Raw genomic sequence first — 14,346 nt, forward strand, 5'->3', positions numbered from 1 at the left:
TCAGCACCTAACAAGTCAGTCTTTATATATATATATGCAGATCAACAGAAGACTTATATCAAAACCAACCAGCTAAACCAGACTTAGATATAACTGGGTATGTTTTCATTTTAGTCCAAACCACAATACGGGCCTACGTTTCCTTTGGTTTAATTTAGCGAAGTGTTATTTTTAAAACCTCATGGATTAGAGCGGATCATTGAACATTAAACATGATGTTTGCCGAATGTTGTTCTGACAACATCTCTACTGTTCATTCGTCGCTTTATAAAACAACAAGGAAGTCTTCTCAACCAGCTGACAGCTGCACTTGGTGTGTGTGTGTGTGTGTGTGTGTGTGTTTGTGTGTGTGTGTGTGTGTGTGTGTAGAATCTCGATAGTAACCAGTTTCCAGATTTCCAATTCTCCTGCTATTTATTTTCCAGGTTAAAATAAACAAACAGGAAGTGAGACAGAATGGCAGGAATGGGACATCCTGTAAGTTGAGAGCTGCAGGAATGACCTCCAATCAGAGACTAAAGCTGTAGTGAGGTCACTTCCTGCCAATTTAGCGCCATCAGAGGGAAACTCTGAAAACTGCAGCTGGGTTCTATTTTGAACAAAACATTTTCCTTCAGTCAGAAGAAGAGTGTGTGAACACTGCAGCAAGTTGAGGGAGAAGACAAAGAGATGTTTTGGTTTGTAATGACTGGGCATCACACACACACACACACACACACACACACACACACACACACAGAATATCCTGTAATTATGCAAATGAAGGTTTTACTCCTCACTGTGGTAGAGACTGTTTATGAAAATTATGTTGTTGTTGTTGTTGTTGTTGTTCTCATCGTGGTTGCCAGTAGCGATGTTGACATCAGAAAGTAGAACAGCTGGCGTAACTGGAGGCATCGCCACAGCAACACAGACCCACAATGCCTCTGGAGCAAAACAGCTGTTCTGTCTAGGGGCGAGAGACCCAGAAAAAGACACAGATAGACAGACAGGCTCTTGTAGTAACATGATGGCTGAAATCGAGACAAAATTAGATGTTTGGTCCCTACTGACTCCATCCAAGTTCTTATTAAGTAGTGATGACACACACACAGTAGTACACAGCACATACTTAACTGTTCCATACTTTCCTACACTGAGATACAGTTTGGTTTTTTGAGCTTGTGAGTTCATTTGAGTCAATTTCATTTAAGGAATAGTTCAGAAATTTTGAAATGAAGACATATGAGGCACTTACTGATAGTCAGTGTATTTCCTACAGCAGATGGTGGTCAACACACCCCCAGTTTGGAGAAGCAGAGAGGAGCACCAGCACAGAAGCTAAGCACTGTACTGCTGCGAACAGGGTCAGCAGCAAATGTATTTCAGTTGCTTAAAAAAACTCCACCTAAAAAAAACAAAAACTCACTTTAACTGTATATTATATTGAGAATATTGTTCCCTCTTTTCCTTCCATTCCATTGGATTGCATTGCATTCCATTAGATAGCCTTTTCCAATGAAACTGCTGTCATATAAGCAAAGTATTGCTCTTTCCAAAGCAACCAGACTCCATTGTCAAAAACAGTAATCTTACCCATCAGTTTCCCATCAAAAGCAGCAGGGTAAAGCAGTGAAAATATTCTAAATATAGCATATACTTAAACTGATATATATTCTCTTGGGCAGATTTTTTAAAGTGGATTTTTAAAGTGGATAGAATATGTTTCGCTGCTGACTCTGTCCACAGCAATTCATGGCTTAGCTTCTGAGCTGGTACTCTTCTCTTCAAACTGGGGGCATGGCGCCTGATATCGATTGTAGGTAATACACTGACTACTGATGAGTACTTCACACAACCCCACTTCAGATAATTCAAACCATCCCTTTAAGCAGAAATTTATCAAAACTAACCACTATGTGTGAAAGGGGTCACACAGACTCTGCAGTTCATTGTTTTGATTTTACTGCACACAACTTTACTTATTTGTTCACCCTCAGCTCTCTCATCTTCCTTGTTTTGGGTAGAAGCAGACAGCTGTTTTCAGCAAAAAAATCTCACTGGTGAACAAAGCGGGACATTGAGTTGGTGGAAATTAGATAACAAGACGCAACCTGCCTTAGGTAATTGTACTTTCAAGTTTCAGATTCCCTAACAAATTTACATTTTATTAGTTTATGTGCAACTGGCTTACATGCAGTGAACCAGTGGCTGTTGGGAGTAGGACTCATGACTTTTTTATTTTCTAGAAGAATAATCCAGGAATGTCTTAGTGTTTACTTTAAATATGGAACCATCATTTTATTTATAGAGGGACGCTTAAACGGATAGTTTTGATTATTTGAAGAGGGGTTATCAGTGTATTACCTAAAGGAGATGCTGATCAACACACCCCCAGTTTTGGAGAAGCAGAGAGGAAGCTAAGTAATGAACTACTGTGGACAGGGTCAGCAGAAAATTTTTGCCAAAGTAACAATATCAGTTAAGTGTACACACTATTTAGGATATTTTCACTGCTCTCTTCAAACCAACAAGACTCCATTTGTGAAATCAGTCATTTGACCTTGCAGAATAGTTGCTGGTCTGCCCTGATCAGTTTATTTATTTGTGTTATTGTGTGTTATAGACATGTTACAAAGTGTTTACAAGAATAAAATATAGTTTAAACGCATCAGTTAAACACATCAATATGGTTATGACCATAAAACAAAAATGTAAAGAAAATAATGAAAAAAAAAGATAAAATACTTAATACTTAATAATTAATAATTAAACATTTGAGGCATAGGGCCACCACAATAGATGACTTAAAAAGTTGTTTCGAAAAAAAAGACGTCATGACACTTCTCAGGATAACTGAGCTCAAATCTTCATATCAGAAACATAGACTTTAATAAAGCAAACCTTTTCAGATGAGCTTCCTCACCGCCTGCTGAGGAAACGTATCGATACGCGCTGCTGGAAAAAGTAGTGCCACTAAATCAGCTGAGTGATGAAATGATGAGAGTTCAAAGAGAAACAGAGACAGACAGAAAAATAAACATTAAGGTCAAATGTGAAATATGAATCACAACTATACATACAGTGTATGTTTGTGTGAGTGTGTGTGTGTGTGTGTGTGTGTGTGTGTGTGTGTGTGTGTGTGTGTGTGTGTGTGTGTGAGAGAGAGAGAGCGAGAGAGAGAGAGAGAGAGAGAGAGAGAGTGTGTGTGTGTGTGTGTGTGTGTGTGTGTATATATATAAATACCATGACTAATTAAAGTTTAAATTTGTCCTTCCTGTCCACAGTTCCCATGGTGGCCATGGGAGAGACTGATAGACTGATAGCAAACACACACACACATTCATGCACATACCAGAGCACAAAAAATGAGAGAATACAATCGTTCCTGTTGGACTGAATTTCTTATTTTGTAATATTTAACAGTTGACGATCAGGAGTAAGTTCATTCTGTTGGTAAAATAAGGCTCAGAGAGAGACTGATAAAAGCCCACCAGGAATTGGCCTAAAAATATAAGCGTGATTTCCTACTGATTGTTAAAACACTTAAATTCCCACAATAATGCAGCGGACATGACCTCAGTGTCCTCAGGAGGCCACAAACCTTCATTCAGTTAACCAATCAGCACAAAATCCAATACAGAAATACATTTTCTCTACCTGGTGTCCTGTGAAGTTTATTTGTAAATAACATTTACATTCAGTGTTATTTACCAAAACACATTGTGTGTGTCCTGAAAAATGTGTTAGAGTTCATTTCCTTCCTCATTAAACATTTACAAAACTGATCTTCATATGTTTTTGCAGCACTGTTATCCTGAATTCTTGTGGTGTCAGAATAATTGAAAAAATGAGCTCCTGACTGGAAAAGTTCATGTAAACACCCCATCAAGTCGGAACAACAACAACTCTGAAAGTTGGAGAAAATTTTGTTACAAGAGTTGAGGAGTTCTTGTTTGTTGATGTCATGTATGCAGAGATATATGGCGAATTAGAGAAAATGTTTGGTTAATATTTTTTTATTAATTCATGTACTATTAGGTTTGCCTGTTAGCTGCTGTTCACACAGAGCAGCCTGGATTACTTAGAAAAGACTAAGCATCTATCACTTCTCTCCAAAGAGTACATAAATACAGCATTTACATTCATGTTCAATAACATGCAGTCTTCTTCTTTGCATTTGTTGGCACATTGTAGCCTATCTTGGCATTTTACTGCCAGCTGTTTATCAGTGGAACAGTATAAAACCATTTGTAGGTCGTGTGTCACCAGCTGTGCAGGTGCATTGAAAAATAGCTCCATAGCGCTACTAGACATCAAAACACGTTTTATTTGCAATGTCCTGGGAAAGTACCACAACACAACCAAAGTGTAACGGTGACGTGTCTGAGTGGCAGAGCTCGCTGTTAGCGTGGAAGTGTTTACTGCCCCCGCAAATGAGTTGTTCTGCTAGCAGACAGACTAGTAAATGCAGCTAACATGAATCTCACTAAAAATGAAGACTGTAAAGATATGTAATTAGAAAGACTACATGCTGAGAAGTTGTGTATATGACATGAATTTCTCTCTTCACAAGGTGACATGAGTCGCTGAAGCTATGAAGCCTGTGTGTTTTCGTTTGCTGGCTGATAAAAGGACCAGACGTCACTGGATAAAACACTTTAGGTAAGACAACATTACTAGGGACAGCCACGTTGGTGTCGATGAAGATACGGTTCTCTGAGCTGTTCTTCTTGACTTGTAAAATTATCTTATAAATTGCCAAACATGATATGTGTAATTCATGACACAATTCAAATGGGAGAAAAACATATTTTGTCTCATGCCACTGAATACATCTCATATTTCTTCCGAAGTCAGAGTCAGGTACCATGGTGCACGCCAGAGGGGAGGGACTTTGCCTCTTTATAGCCTTCCAGGCATTCCAGGCATATGCTAAATGCTACACCCATCCTCACATCAGCACAGGGGTGAGTAGATATTGAGTGAAATGTCATTTTTAGGTGAACTATCGCTTTAAAGGGTCTTCTAGGTGCCTTTCTAGCAAAAAACCCTTAAGACTAACTTCTCCCATGTACATATTTGGTAAGGCCTAAGGAACGGCAATGAGGCGTGGGGCGATTTTGGCTTAGTAGCCCTATTTGGTCACGCAGTATCAGAGAACACACTCTCCAAAAATGTCCATACATTTACTTGTAAATGAATTAGCAATCTTTCCCTTCATTATCTGAAATCATTAATTAAATAATTAAGTCACTGATTGACTTCTGCTTACAGCTGTGTCTCATTACATGTCATTAATAATGGTCCACAACTGTAGCAGCCAGAGAGGAGACGAATCACTGCTGGGCATTTTCTGGTTAAATCTGAGAGAACTGGGACAGGAAACATTTTTCTCCTCCAACAGAAACAGTAAAATATACAGAGCAGTCTGTGTGTGTTAGTGTTTCATCTCTATTGTTCTATTTTGTCCCAGATCTGACACACACTAACTGTATTAATGATGAGGAGGCTAACACACACACACACACACACACACACACACACACACACACACACACGGTGCAGTGTTTATTTGTTAGACAGCAGAATGGAGCTCTGTTGTCACATCTGCAGCTCTCTGCATTTTCCTTCTTATGGAGTTCAAAGGTTATTCCACCACGGGGAGGTCAGAGGTCAAAGGTCACCTCCTCCTGGACCCACAGCCGCTCCTTATGTTTTATGTCTTAAGGCTTAAACTTGAGTCTCAGTATGAGTTCATGTTCCTCTTTGTGAAGAAACAACGATTTTTTTTCATCACCTCAAGAGCAGACATTACTCAGAAGACTCAGCAGATGACATGTTACATACGGAGATGATACACTGCCGTATGGTTTGTAACCCAGTTAACAGTTAAATATACAGACAATGAGCAGCAGCCACTGACGATCAGCAGACCTGTTGGAAGTTTCTCTGCGAATCCAAAAGCAGACATTCTTTTTCCAGACCAAACCTTAGCCGCGATTAATCAACTAGCACAGTAAACGCTGTAGATTTTGTTCAACATTGTCACTTAATTGAGCTGATATAGCTAGCATGTTAGCAAAATCTCCCTACAGACCCAGCAGACACAGAGCAACATGATCATCCCAATGGAGTCATGTTTGTGTCCATTTGATGAATGTCTAACTGCTTTTATCTCTGTCTTTGGTCTCCACCAACTCGTGAAAACAAGTGGCTGGCTTTTCATCATTATTCTTCTATCTTTCATCACTATTCAATTTGTTAAATAATGCTTATAATGTTACTCTTCACAAGCTCTATGTTACACCAGATATCATAAATACACCCATTAGAAGAGATGCATAAACTTGCGTCAGTCACTGGAATTTGGAATTTAGACTTTGATTTCCCTGTGTGAGTCCTGATGATGCAGCGAGATCAACAAGTTACCTGTCATCTGCATAACTTCATGTTTACTCCTCTTTGTTTGCTTGTACAAAGTCAATGTGAACAGGAACCTGACCAGAACTAAAATGCAACATGTTTTGCTTTTTTCGTTTGATCTGCACCAAAATGAACCGAACTACAGTTGTGAAAACACCTTAAAATTGCGCAACTAAGATGGTCACGTTCCACCTGTGGCCCTTTGCTGCGTGTCATACCTTTTTCCTGTCATATCTTCAGCGGTCCTATCTAAATACAGGCTTTCTTTTTTTTAAACTGCATTATTAAACAAATTAAAAGTGAAAAAAACAAACACACCACACCGTGGTGTGTGTGCATAGAGTTTAAAGAACTGCTGCTTGTCTATCGATCTTAAACTGGCTAAGGACTAAAGTCCATCTCTGACTATCTTTTAAAAGATGAACCCTCTCAGGTCATTAGGCTGCTAACTGTTCCCAGAGTGCAAACTAAAGATGAAGAGCAGCATTTAATTACTGTGGATCACAGAGCTGGAACAAACTTCCATAGGATATTAGACTCGATCTGACTTTGACCACCTTAAATCATAAATACCCATCCAAGGCTTTTAATTTTTCTAAGTGTTTGTATTTAGTTAAGTTTGCTGCGCTATGCAAATAATAACAAAAACAAACAAACAAACAAAAAATCATAAAGCTGATTTTAAGAGTTTTTAAGAGCTCAGATTGAGTCATTAAACAAACATCTGCTTGTTTTGATCAACTGGAGCATCTTTATCAGACTAAAATCTGTGTCCTCACAGGAATACAAAGCTGCAGAGGTGTGTATCTGAAAGAAAAGAATAAAGAACGGGATAAAAATTGTGCGTGTGTGTGTGTGTGTGTGTGTGTGTGTGTGTGTGTGTGTGTGTGTGTGTGCGTGCATGTGTGTGTGTGTGTGTTTGTAGTATTAATGCATGTTATACCAGTGGGACTGTATAAAACAATGCAGCATCATAATAACGGAACCACATATTTATCACCTGCAGTGTCAGCCCTGTGCCTGTGTGTGTGTGTGTGTGTGTGTGTGTGTGTGTGTGTGTGTGTGTGTGTGTTTGTGTGTGAGCTCTCATTAATCACAGCAATGCTCTTCTTCTCTCTGATCCCAGGAGAGGAACCATCTGTTGCTCAACATTTTTTCTTCTTCTGTGGTGAGACTCAAACTCTGAACCAAACTCATTAAACATCAGAGATGATAAAATACTGAACATGATCTCAAACCAGCATCAACAAATCTGTTGTCACACTGACAGCTGGAAGAAAAAAAAAAGCAATTACAGCAGTCCAAATACTGAGTTGAAGCCATCAACTGTTTTTGACTTATTAAATAGGTTGAAATCCTGTTGAAGATACAGTCTATGGCTGAAGTGAGTTGTACTGTATACACAGTATTGCTTTGCAGCTTGTTAACATCCTCACAGTAACAATGGTCACATGCTCATGTGTAGCACCTTTAATGTTTAGTGTTCTATCATACCATTCATCACCAGTCCCAGCCCAAAAATATATATTAAGAGATAAAAAATTACCAGTGACACCTGGGAAGTCAAAGAAGAGCTGGCTGCAGCTTGAACAGCACATTTAGTGAAAACTAAAGCAAGGCCTCCCCCTAGTGTCAGTAGTATGGTAGAAGCACCTGCTGGAGACATGGTACATACTAGAACCAGGCCAAACGTAGTGGAGTAAAAAGTACAATAATTGCCTCTGAGATGTAGTGAAGTAGAAGTATTAAGCTGCAAAAAATGTAAATCATGCAGGGACGTGCACAGACATTTTGGGGGACAGGTCATCTCAGAATTATTTATTAAAATAAAACGTACATAAAGCTGTTTCTGATGCAAGGCAATTAATTAGCTCATTATGCAAATTATTCAATTGCCCGACATGCAACAATTTGTAGCGTATCACACCTGACATGCAGTGACAAGTGGCAGATGACAGATTCTAGCTTCACATCACTGGCTTCCATTGAAAAACACTTGTAGCCTGATGCTGTTTGTAGTCAGAACATATGGTCATCAGTCAAGCTTAATCTCATCTGATGAGCCCATAGATGACATTTTAATCATAAAAGTTCATAGGAAACAACACTGCTGGGTTTCATGTAGGTCTGTGAGGCTGTAAAACTAAATGATAATTTGATCAGAATCTCTTAAGTTTGTGTCCTTAATTTAATTGTGTATTGGCTGATATATTATTACATATATAATGATGTGAAAAATAAATCTCACTTTCCAGCCAACAATAATAGTATAATGACTGTAATATTGTTACTTTTTTGGAGGGGAAAGTTGCATTTTTGTTCATTTTTATGGGAAAATACTTGGATTATAGGTGATTTTTATGTACATAAATAAACTTTTTTTTTTCAAGCTGCTTGGTCTGTGTATCATTGATTCATTCAATTATTCAATTCAGCCTGGCAAACTAAAAAGAAACCAAAAAAACGGGTTAAAATGTTGTTTATTTGTTTTTCTGTATTAACCAAATATTGAAATTGGAAGTTTGTTTTCTACTCTCACCCTGCTCCTTGTTTCATAGCATTTAAAATTCATAAAAAAAAAAAAAAAAAAGAAGAATAAAAATAAAAATAAAAAAGAAGAAGAAGAACAGAAGTTCCTTGAGATCTGATTTATTTTTATTGGATTTTATTTAAATCCCGCTTGGAGTTAATTTAAGATGTATACTTTTTATTATTATTAATATTTTTCTTTATTCATTATTTCTATGGTGTTGAAAAAGAAAAAGAAAACGCTACTTTGGCACAACCCAGTGGTCAAACACATGCGTCACAGCTCCCGGCGTACTTCTGGTCCTCCAGTCAGCAACCAGCGCCGTATAATATAACATATATACAGAGTGACTTATAGATAATGATAGGTAATGATAGGTAACGATAGGTAATAGTTTCTTATAATAAATGTATGCGCTAACCCCATTTTCTTATTCCGACTCTGCCCCATTCCACGTTTCGCAGGTAGGGCCCTCTCAGCTTGTCTGCCTCCATTTCCCATCATCCCCCTCGGTGATTTCTCCGGAAGAAAACCTCCGCTTCTCCCTTGTACTTCCTCTTTCCGTCAACGGAGTTTAGGTAGGACATCTACTGACCGATTCCCTTTCTGAAATCTGCTTTAAATCGTTATTTTGTTTGTTCATCCACTGTAAATCAACATTTCTAAATGTGTAACAAGTGTATACGAATATGTCCTACTAAGTATTTTAACGTCCGACCAGTGTTTTGAAGCATTTTAGTGATATTGTGTTGCTCACTTGGTGACATGGCGCTGGAACAGCGGTGTGTAGTAGCTAAAAGGCCGGCAGCCGCTACAGACAGTCCGGATCTGGTTTGATGAGAGCGTTTCTGAGAAGATACATATAATTTAGTCTGTACACAACTGTTAAAGTTGAAGTTAAAGTTGTTCTGTGGCCGTCAAACTATAGGCTACTGCCTTCCGTATCATTCAGTGAGTTACTGTAGTTAACTTAGCTTATTAGGCTAATAGTAGCTAACAAGTTAAAGATGGTAGTAGACAGGAAGGATAGGAACATGTGAGGTAATATTTGAGTTCTACTGTACTATAAAGCTAATTTCTATCGTGTCATTTTAAGTTGAGTCCCATAAGAAGTTGAATGTGTTCATAAGACAGCGACTTCATGTTAGCCAGAGGCTCAATAGTTAGCATTCACATGTCAAGCTGGTAAATAACGCTGTCTGTGGTGTGTTTCAGTACACGATGGGACGTGTGATCAGGGGACAGAGAAAAGGTGCGGGCTCCGTGTTCAAAGCCCACGTCAAGCACAGGAAAGGTGCTGCTAGACTCCGTCACGTTGACTTCGCTGAACGCCATGGTTACATTAAGGGGATTGTGAAGGTAAGTCAGGGTTGTCACTGTTTTGAGGGTTCAGATGGAGGTGATGCTGGTTGTTGCTGGCGTGCATTGTGACATTTTCTTTTGGTTTATTTAATTTCAGGATATCATCCATGACCCCGGCCGTGGTGCTCCCCTGGCCAAGGTGGCCTTCCGTGACCCATACCGCTTCAAGAAGAGGACAGAGCTCTTCATTGCTGCTGAGGGCATCCACACTGGACAGTTCATCTACTGCGGCAAGAAGGGTAAGAGGCTGAAAGTAGACTTGCTAGCAGAGTTGCTCTCTTAAAGTTGATATGTCAAATCAGACCTCTTGGTTGACTGAGATTCTTTAAGTTGAGTTTTTGGGGGTTTTTTTGTCAGCATACATTATCAGGATAAAGCACAAGCTTCAAATAGTCACACGGATAGTAATAGGATTTATAAACTGTGTGAATATTTGCTGGGGCACTTGTTTAAAAAGTCTATGCGTTAGTGACACAGTGAAATAGTGTTTTGGCTTTACATTAAGTTGCATCATTGCAGACGATGCAATACAACAGCATCGCATCCTGTAAAGTTTATACCAACTCTCAAAGTCATCACAAAACTGTAATGAAAACCACTTGAGTGTGTCACCTGCCCTGCACAGACCATGGTGCACTGGAATGTTATTCCTAAATTAAGGGCAGGAGAAGGCACATTTTGACTGAATATTTCTCTTCAGATGATGAAGAAAAGAGTTTAAATCTGATTTTGTATAGGATACAACCTTATCTTCTTATTTTGAACATTTCTGGCATTACTGCTGTTGAGACTTAAAAATCTTGGTCTTTTAGATAAATGATTACAGATGCAGTTGTATTTTAGTTGTATTGAAGTGTTGCACAGATAGTATTACATCTGATTTAGTTAGTTGATTGCAGTTACAATGTTGGAAGAAAACTGACTTTGGGGGTTTATCCAAACATGAGACTGATATGTAAAATTGCACATGAAAGGGATAGTTCAACTGTAAACATGTTTAATATATGAATAGTCCTGTTGTGGTTTTATTTCACTTTTGGTATTTAAGCATCTCCATCCCTGGTTGGACACAAGGCATTGATGATCAGTCTCCATCAGACCTCAGGTCCTCCAGGGTGAGGGTTGGGCCTTGTGCCAAATACTCAACCCTGCAAAATTTCTGCTTTAGGTGAAACTATGACAAACATTGAAACTGAAATAGTTGAGCTATATTGGATGCATCTCAGCCTTGTTTTAGAGCATCTGTGGTATGATTGGCTCTGTATGTATTTATGCTGCTTCAGAGTCTTGTATATATTGTACATGTTTACACTGGGTCTATTTTTAGATTTGTCGTCCCACAAGATGTGGCATCAAATAATGATATTTAATGTCAGAAAAATCTTAATACAGCAGGTTGATACTTAAAATGCTAAATGTTAGGAAGTGGATAAGATTGAGGTCACATTGTTGGTTGGAGGCGTGACGTTTGAGTGTGAAGCCCATGGTTTAACTTGGTGTGTTTCATCCCACAGCTCAGCTGAACATCGGTAATGTCCTGCCCGTTGGCACAATGCCTGAGGGTACCATCATCTGCTGCCTGGAGGAGAAGCCTGGCGACAGAGGCAAGCTGGCCCGTGCTTCAGGAAACTATGCCACAGTCATCTCCCACAACCCCGAGACCAAGAAGTCCAGAGTCAAGCTGCCCTCAGGCTCCAAGAAAGTTATCTCCTCTGCTAACAGAGCTGTTGTTGGTAAGAACTCTTAATGTCTGGCAGAGCTCGTGTTTCCTCTTTGACATTAAGAAACTTTAACCGTTCTCAGAACTGAGAAGCATCTTATAGTGCACTTTTTGACCAGCTCTCCCCTGTGTGTTACAGGTGTGGTCGCTGGAGGTGGTCGTATTGACAAGCCCATCCTGAAGGCTGGTCGTGCTTACCACAAGTACAAGGCCAAGAGGAACTGCTGGCCACGTGTCCGTGGTGTGGCTATGAACGTAAGTGAACATACTGCAGCTATGTTGCTTGTGACACAAACCAGGTTAATCTGATTGATAGAATCAATAAGTGGGCAGCAAATTAAGCCTTCAAAGATTGATGTAGAAGACAGTAGTGAGATGAGAGGGGGATAGTTGGCAAGTGTTATTTACTAGGTGCATGTAAGAAATACAGTTAAGCTGGGATGTAAGTGTTGGTCCCATAAAAAGGGTAGTACTTACCAAATCTGGACATCATTTAATATGGTTCTTGAATAATTTACTGACTAATGAAATGTAAAAGAATATTGATGTCCTGAAAAAGAAGTTTTGATACTGTGAAACTGAAGGAGAGAGATGCAGACAGGCTGGTCTGTTGAAGTTAGAGAGTTTATCAGACTGCATATATTGAACGGAGCACTTCTCTGTAGATGTGAGTGGTTCACCAGCTGGTTCAGGCAGGTTGTTTTGGATGGTTTTGTGACGGCTAGAGCTGCAGCAATTAGTTGATTCAAAGAGTCATCCTCAAGAAAAAAAATGCAAGGATTTGCTGCTTTTCTTTGTTTATGGTGATAATTTAGTGTGTTTGGGTTCTGCACTGTAAAGGGACAAAAGAAGCAATTTGAAGACATCACTTTGGGCTCTGGGAAATGGTTATGAGTATTTTTCAAAATTTTCTGACCTCATCCTAAAAGATCAATTATTTGCAAGAATAATAGGCAGGTTAATTGACAATGAAAATAAGTTGCTGCTATAGTAACAACTAGGAATGTGGGTGGTTACTCATCAAATCGATTATACATTGATAGGAATACTAGTCTGTTAGTACTGTATGTACAATGTGTTAGTAGTGCATGTACAAGGCTGGTCAACTGTTAGATGTTAAGATGTTACAAAGCCATCCGTCACTAGCTGGAGATGCAGCTCCTGCAGGCAGGCACTTGCCACAGTAAGGTGGAAAATAAGGCATAGATGCCATCTAAACTAGCACAATTTGTCAGAATTTTGATTTAGAAAGTTACTTATATAGGCTGTGTGAAAATAAACTGGAATGTAACCACATTCTGCACAGGAATGTAGATGTTAACTTGCAAGGAGTGCTGCTGCTAGCACTGCTAACGTTAGCCACAGTCTGCAAACCAAACTCATAACCATTCCTGAATATTTTCTTAACTTTAGGAAAGTGGACTAGTCTAAATTTCACTTTAATCTAGTCTTTGGGAAACATCCTAGCAGCAACTTCATCAGCAAGGTAGCCAAGATGAGGAACAAAAAGCACTGAAGTGGCACATCAGTGGAAGTCAGAGGGGAAAGCTGGAGGTTTTTCTGAGAATACAGCCTCAATATAACAAGTCAAGTTTCCTCTGACTGATGTCCTTTTTTTCTCTTTCCACACAGCCTGTTGAGCATCCCTTCGGTGGTGGTAACCATCAGCATATTGGTAAACCCTCAACAATCAGGAGGGATGCACCTGCTGGTCGCAAGGTCGGTCTCATCGCCGCCAGACGTACAGGCAGACTGCGCGGAACAAAGACCGTGCAGGAGAAGGAGAACTAGATCTGACTTTCTTGATAATAAAACCTGGTCCAAAAGAATTCTGCTCTCTTGCTTCATTTCTGGGTCTACAATACACACACACACACGGTCAAATTATAGGACATTTTTACATTTAATATTGAAGTGATACAGTGATCACTGGGCAATGTATCGATATTGTGATATAAGACTAGGTTTATAGGGACAAATTTTTTTTTGCCATGGTTCCAGAAGAGGCAACGCTAAGCTGTTGACATGCAGCTGTGCACATAATGTAACGATGCATGTCCTACAGCTGTATATCAAAAATGCGTATCGATTGTTTCTCCCTCCATGCACAGAGCTGAATGAAAGGGCAAGAGGTTGTGTGTCAGAAACTGCAGTAAAAACCCCCAGTTGAGGTGCATATTGTAAATGAGCTGAACACGTACACATCCAAAGAATGTTCCTTAAAACCTGGCTAATACAGGCATACATCTTAATCAGAAAATGTGTCACTCAGAGTGATCAAACAGTGTGCCATTTATGTGGCCTGACTCAAGAAGTGCACAGAAATATG

At 39.3% G+C, this 14,346-nt stretch overlaps 1 protein-coding gene across 1 annotated transcript; it reads left to right on the top strand.

The window, feature by feature from the left end:
- Window positions 1–9,384: 9,384 nt before the first annotated feature.
- Window positions 9,385–13,846, top strand: rpl8 (ribosomal protein L8). Its single transcript, XM_084724835.1, has 6 exons — window positions 9,385–9,513; window positions 10,151–10,294; window positions 10,395–10,536; window positions 11,812–12,030; window positions 12,157–12,272; window positions 13,650–13,846. The coding sequence occupies exons 2-6, from the start codon at window positions 10,157–10,159 to the stop codon at window positions 13,806–13,808; spliced, it is 774 nt and encodes a 257-aa protein (XP_084580961.1). The 5' UTR covers window positions 9,385–9,513; window positions 10,151–10,156; the 3' UTR covers window positions 13,809–13,846.
- The last annotated feature ends 500 nt before the right edge of the window (window positions 13,847–14,346 follow it).

Source organism: Lutjanus erythropterus, chromosome 8, assembly GCF_056507025.1.
Source record: "Lutjanus erythropterus isolate fLutEry1 chromosome 8, fLutEry1.hap2, whole genome shotgun sequence".
Classification (NCBI taxonomy): Eukaryota; Metazoa; Chordata; class Actinopteri; order Lutjaniformes; family Lutjanidae; genus Lutjanus; species Lutjanus erythropterus.

Bases quoted from the DNA above. Each gene is read 5' to 3' on its own strand.
- rpl8 (XM_084724835.1), top strand. From the start codon at position 10,157: ATGGGACGTGTGATCAGGGGACAGAGAAAAGGTGCGGGCTCCGTGTTC. The intron at 10,537-11,811 runs GTAAGAGGCTGA...TTCATCCCACAG, and splicing joins CATCTACTGCGGCAAGAAGG to CTCAGCTGAACATCGGTAAT. The intron at 12,031-12,156 runs GTAAGAACTCTT...TGTGTGTTACAG, and splicing joins TGCTAACAGAGCTGTTGTTG to GTGTGGTCGCTGGAGGTGGT.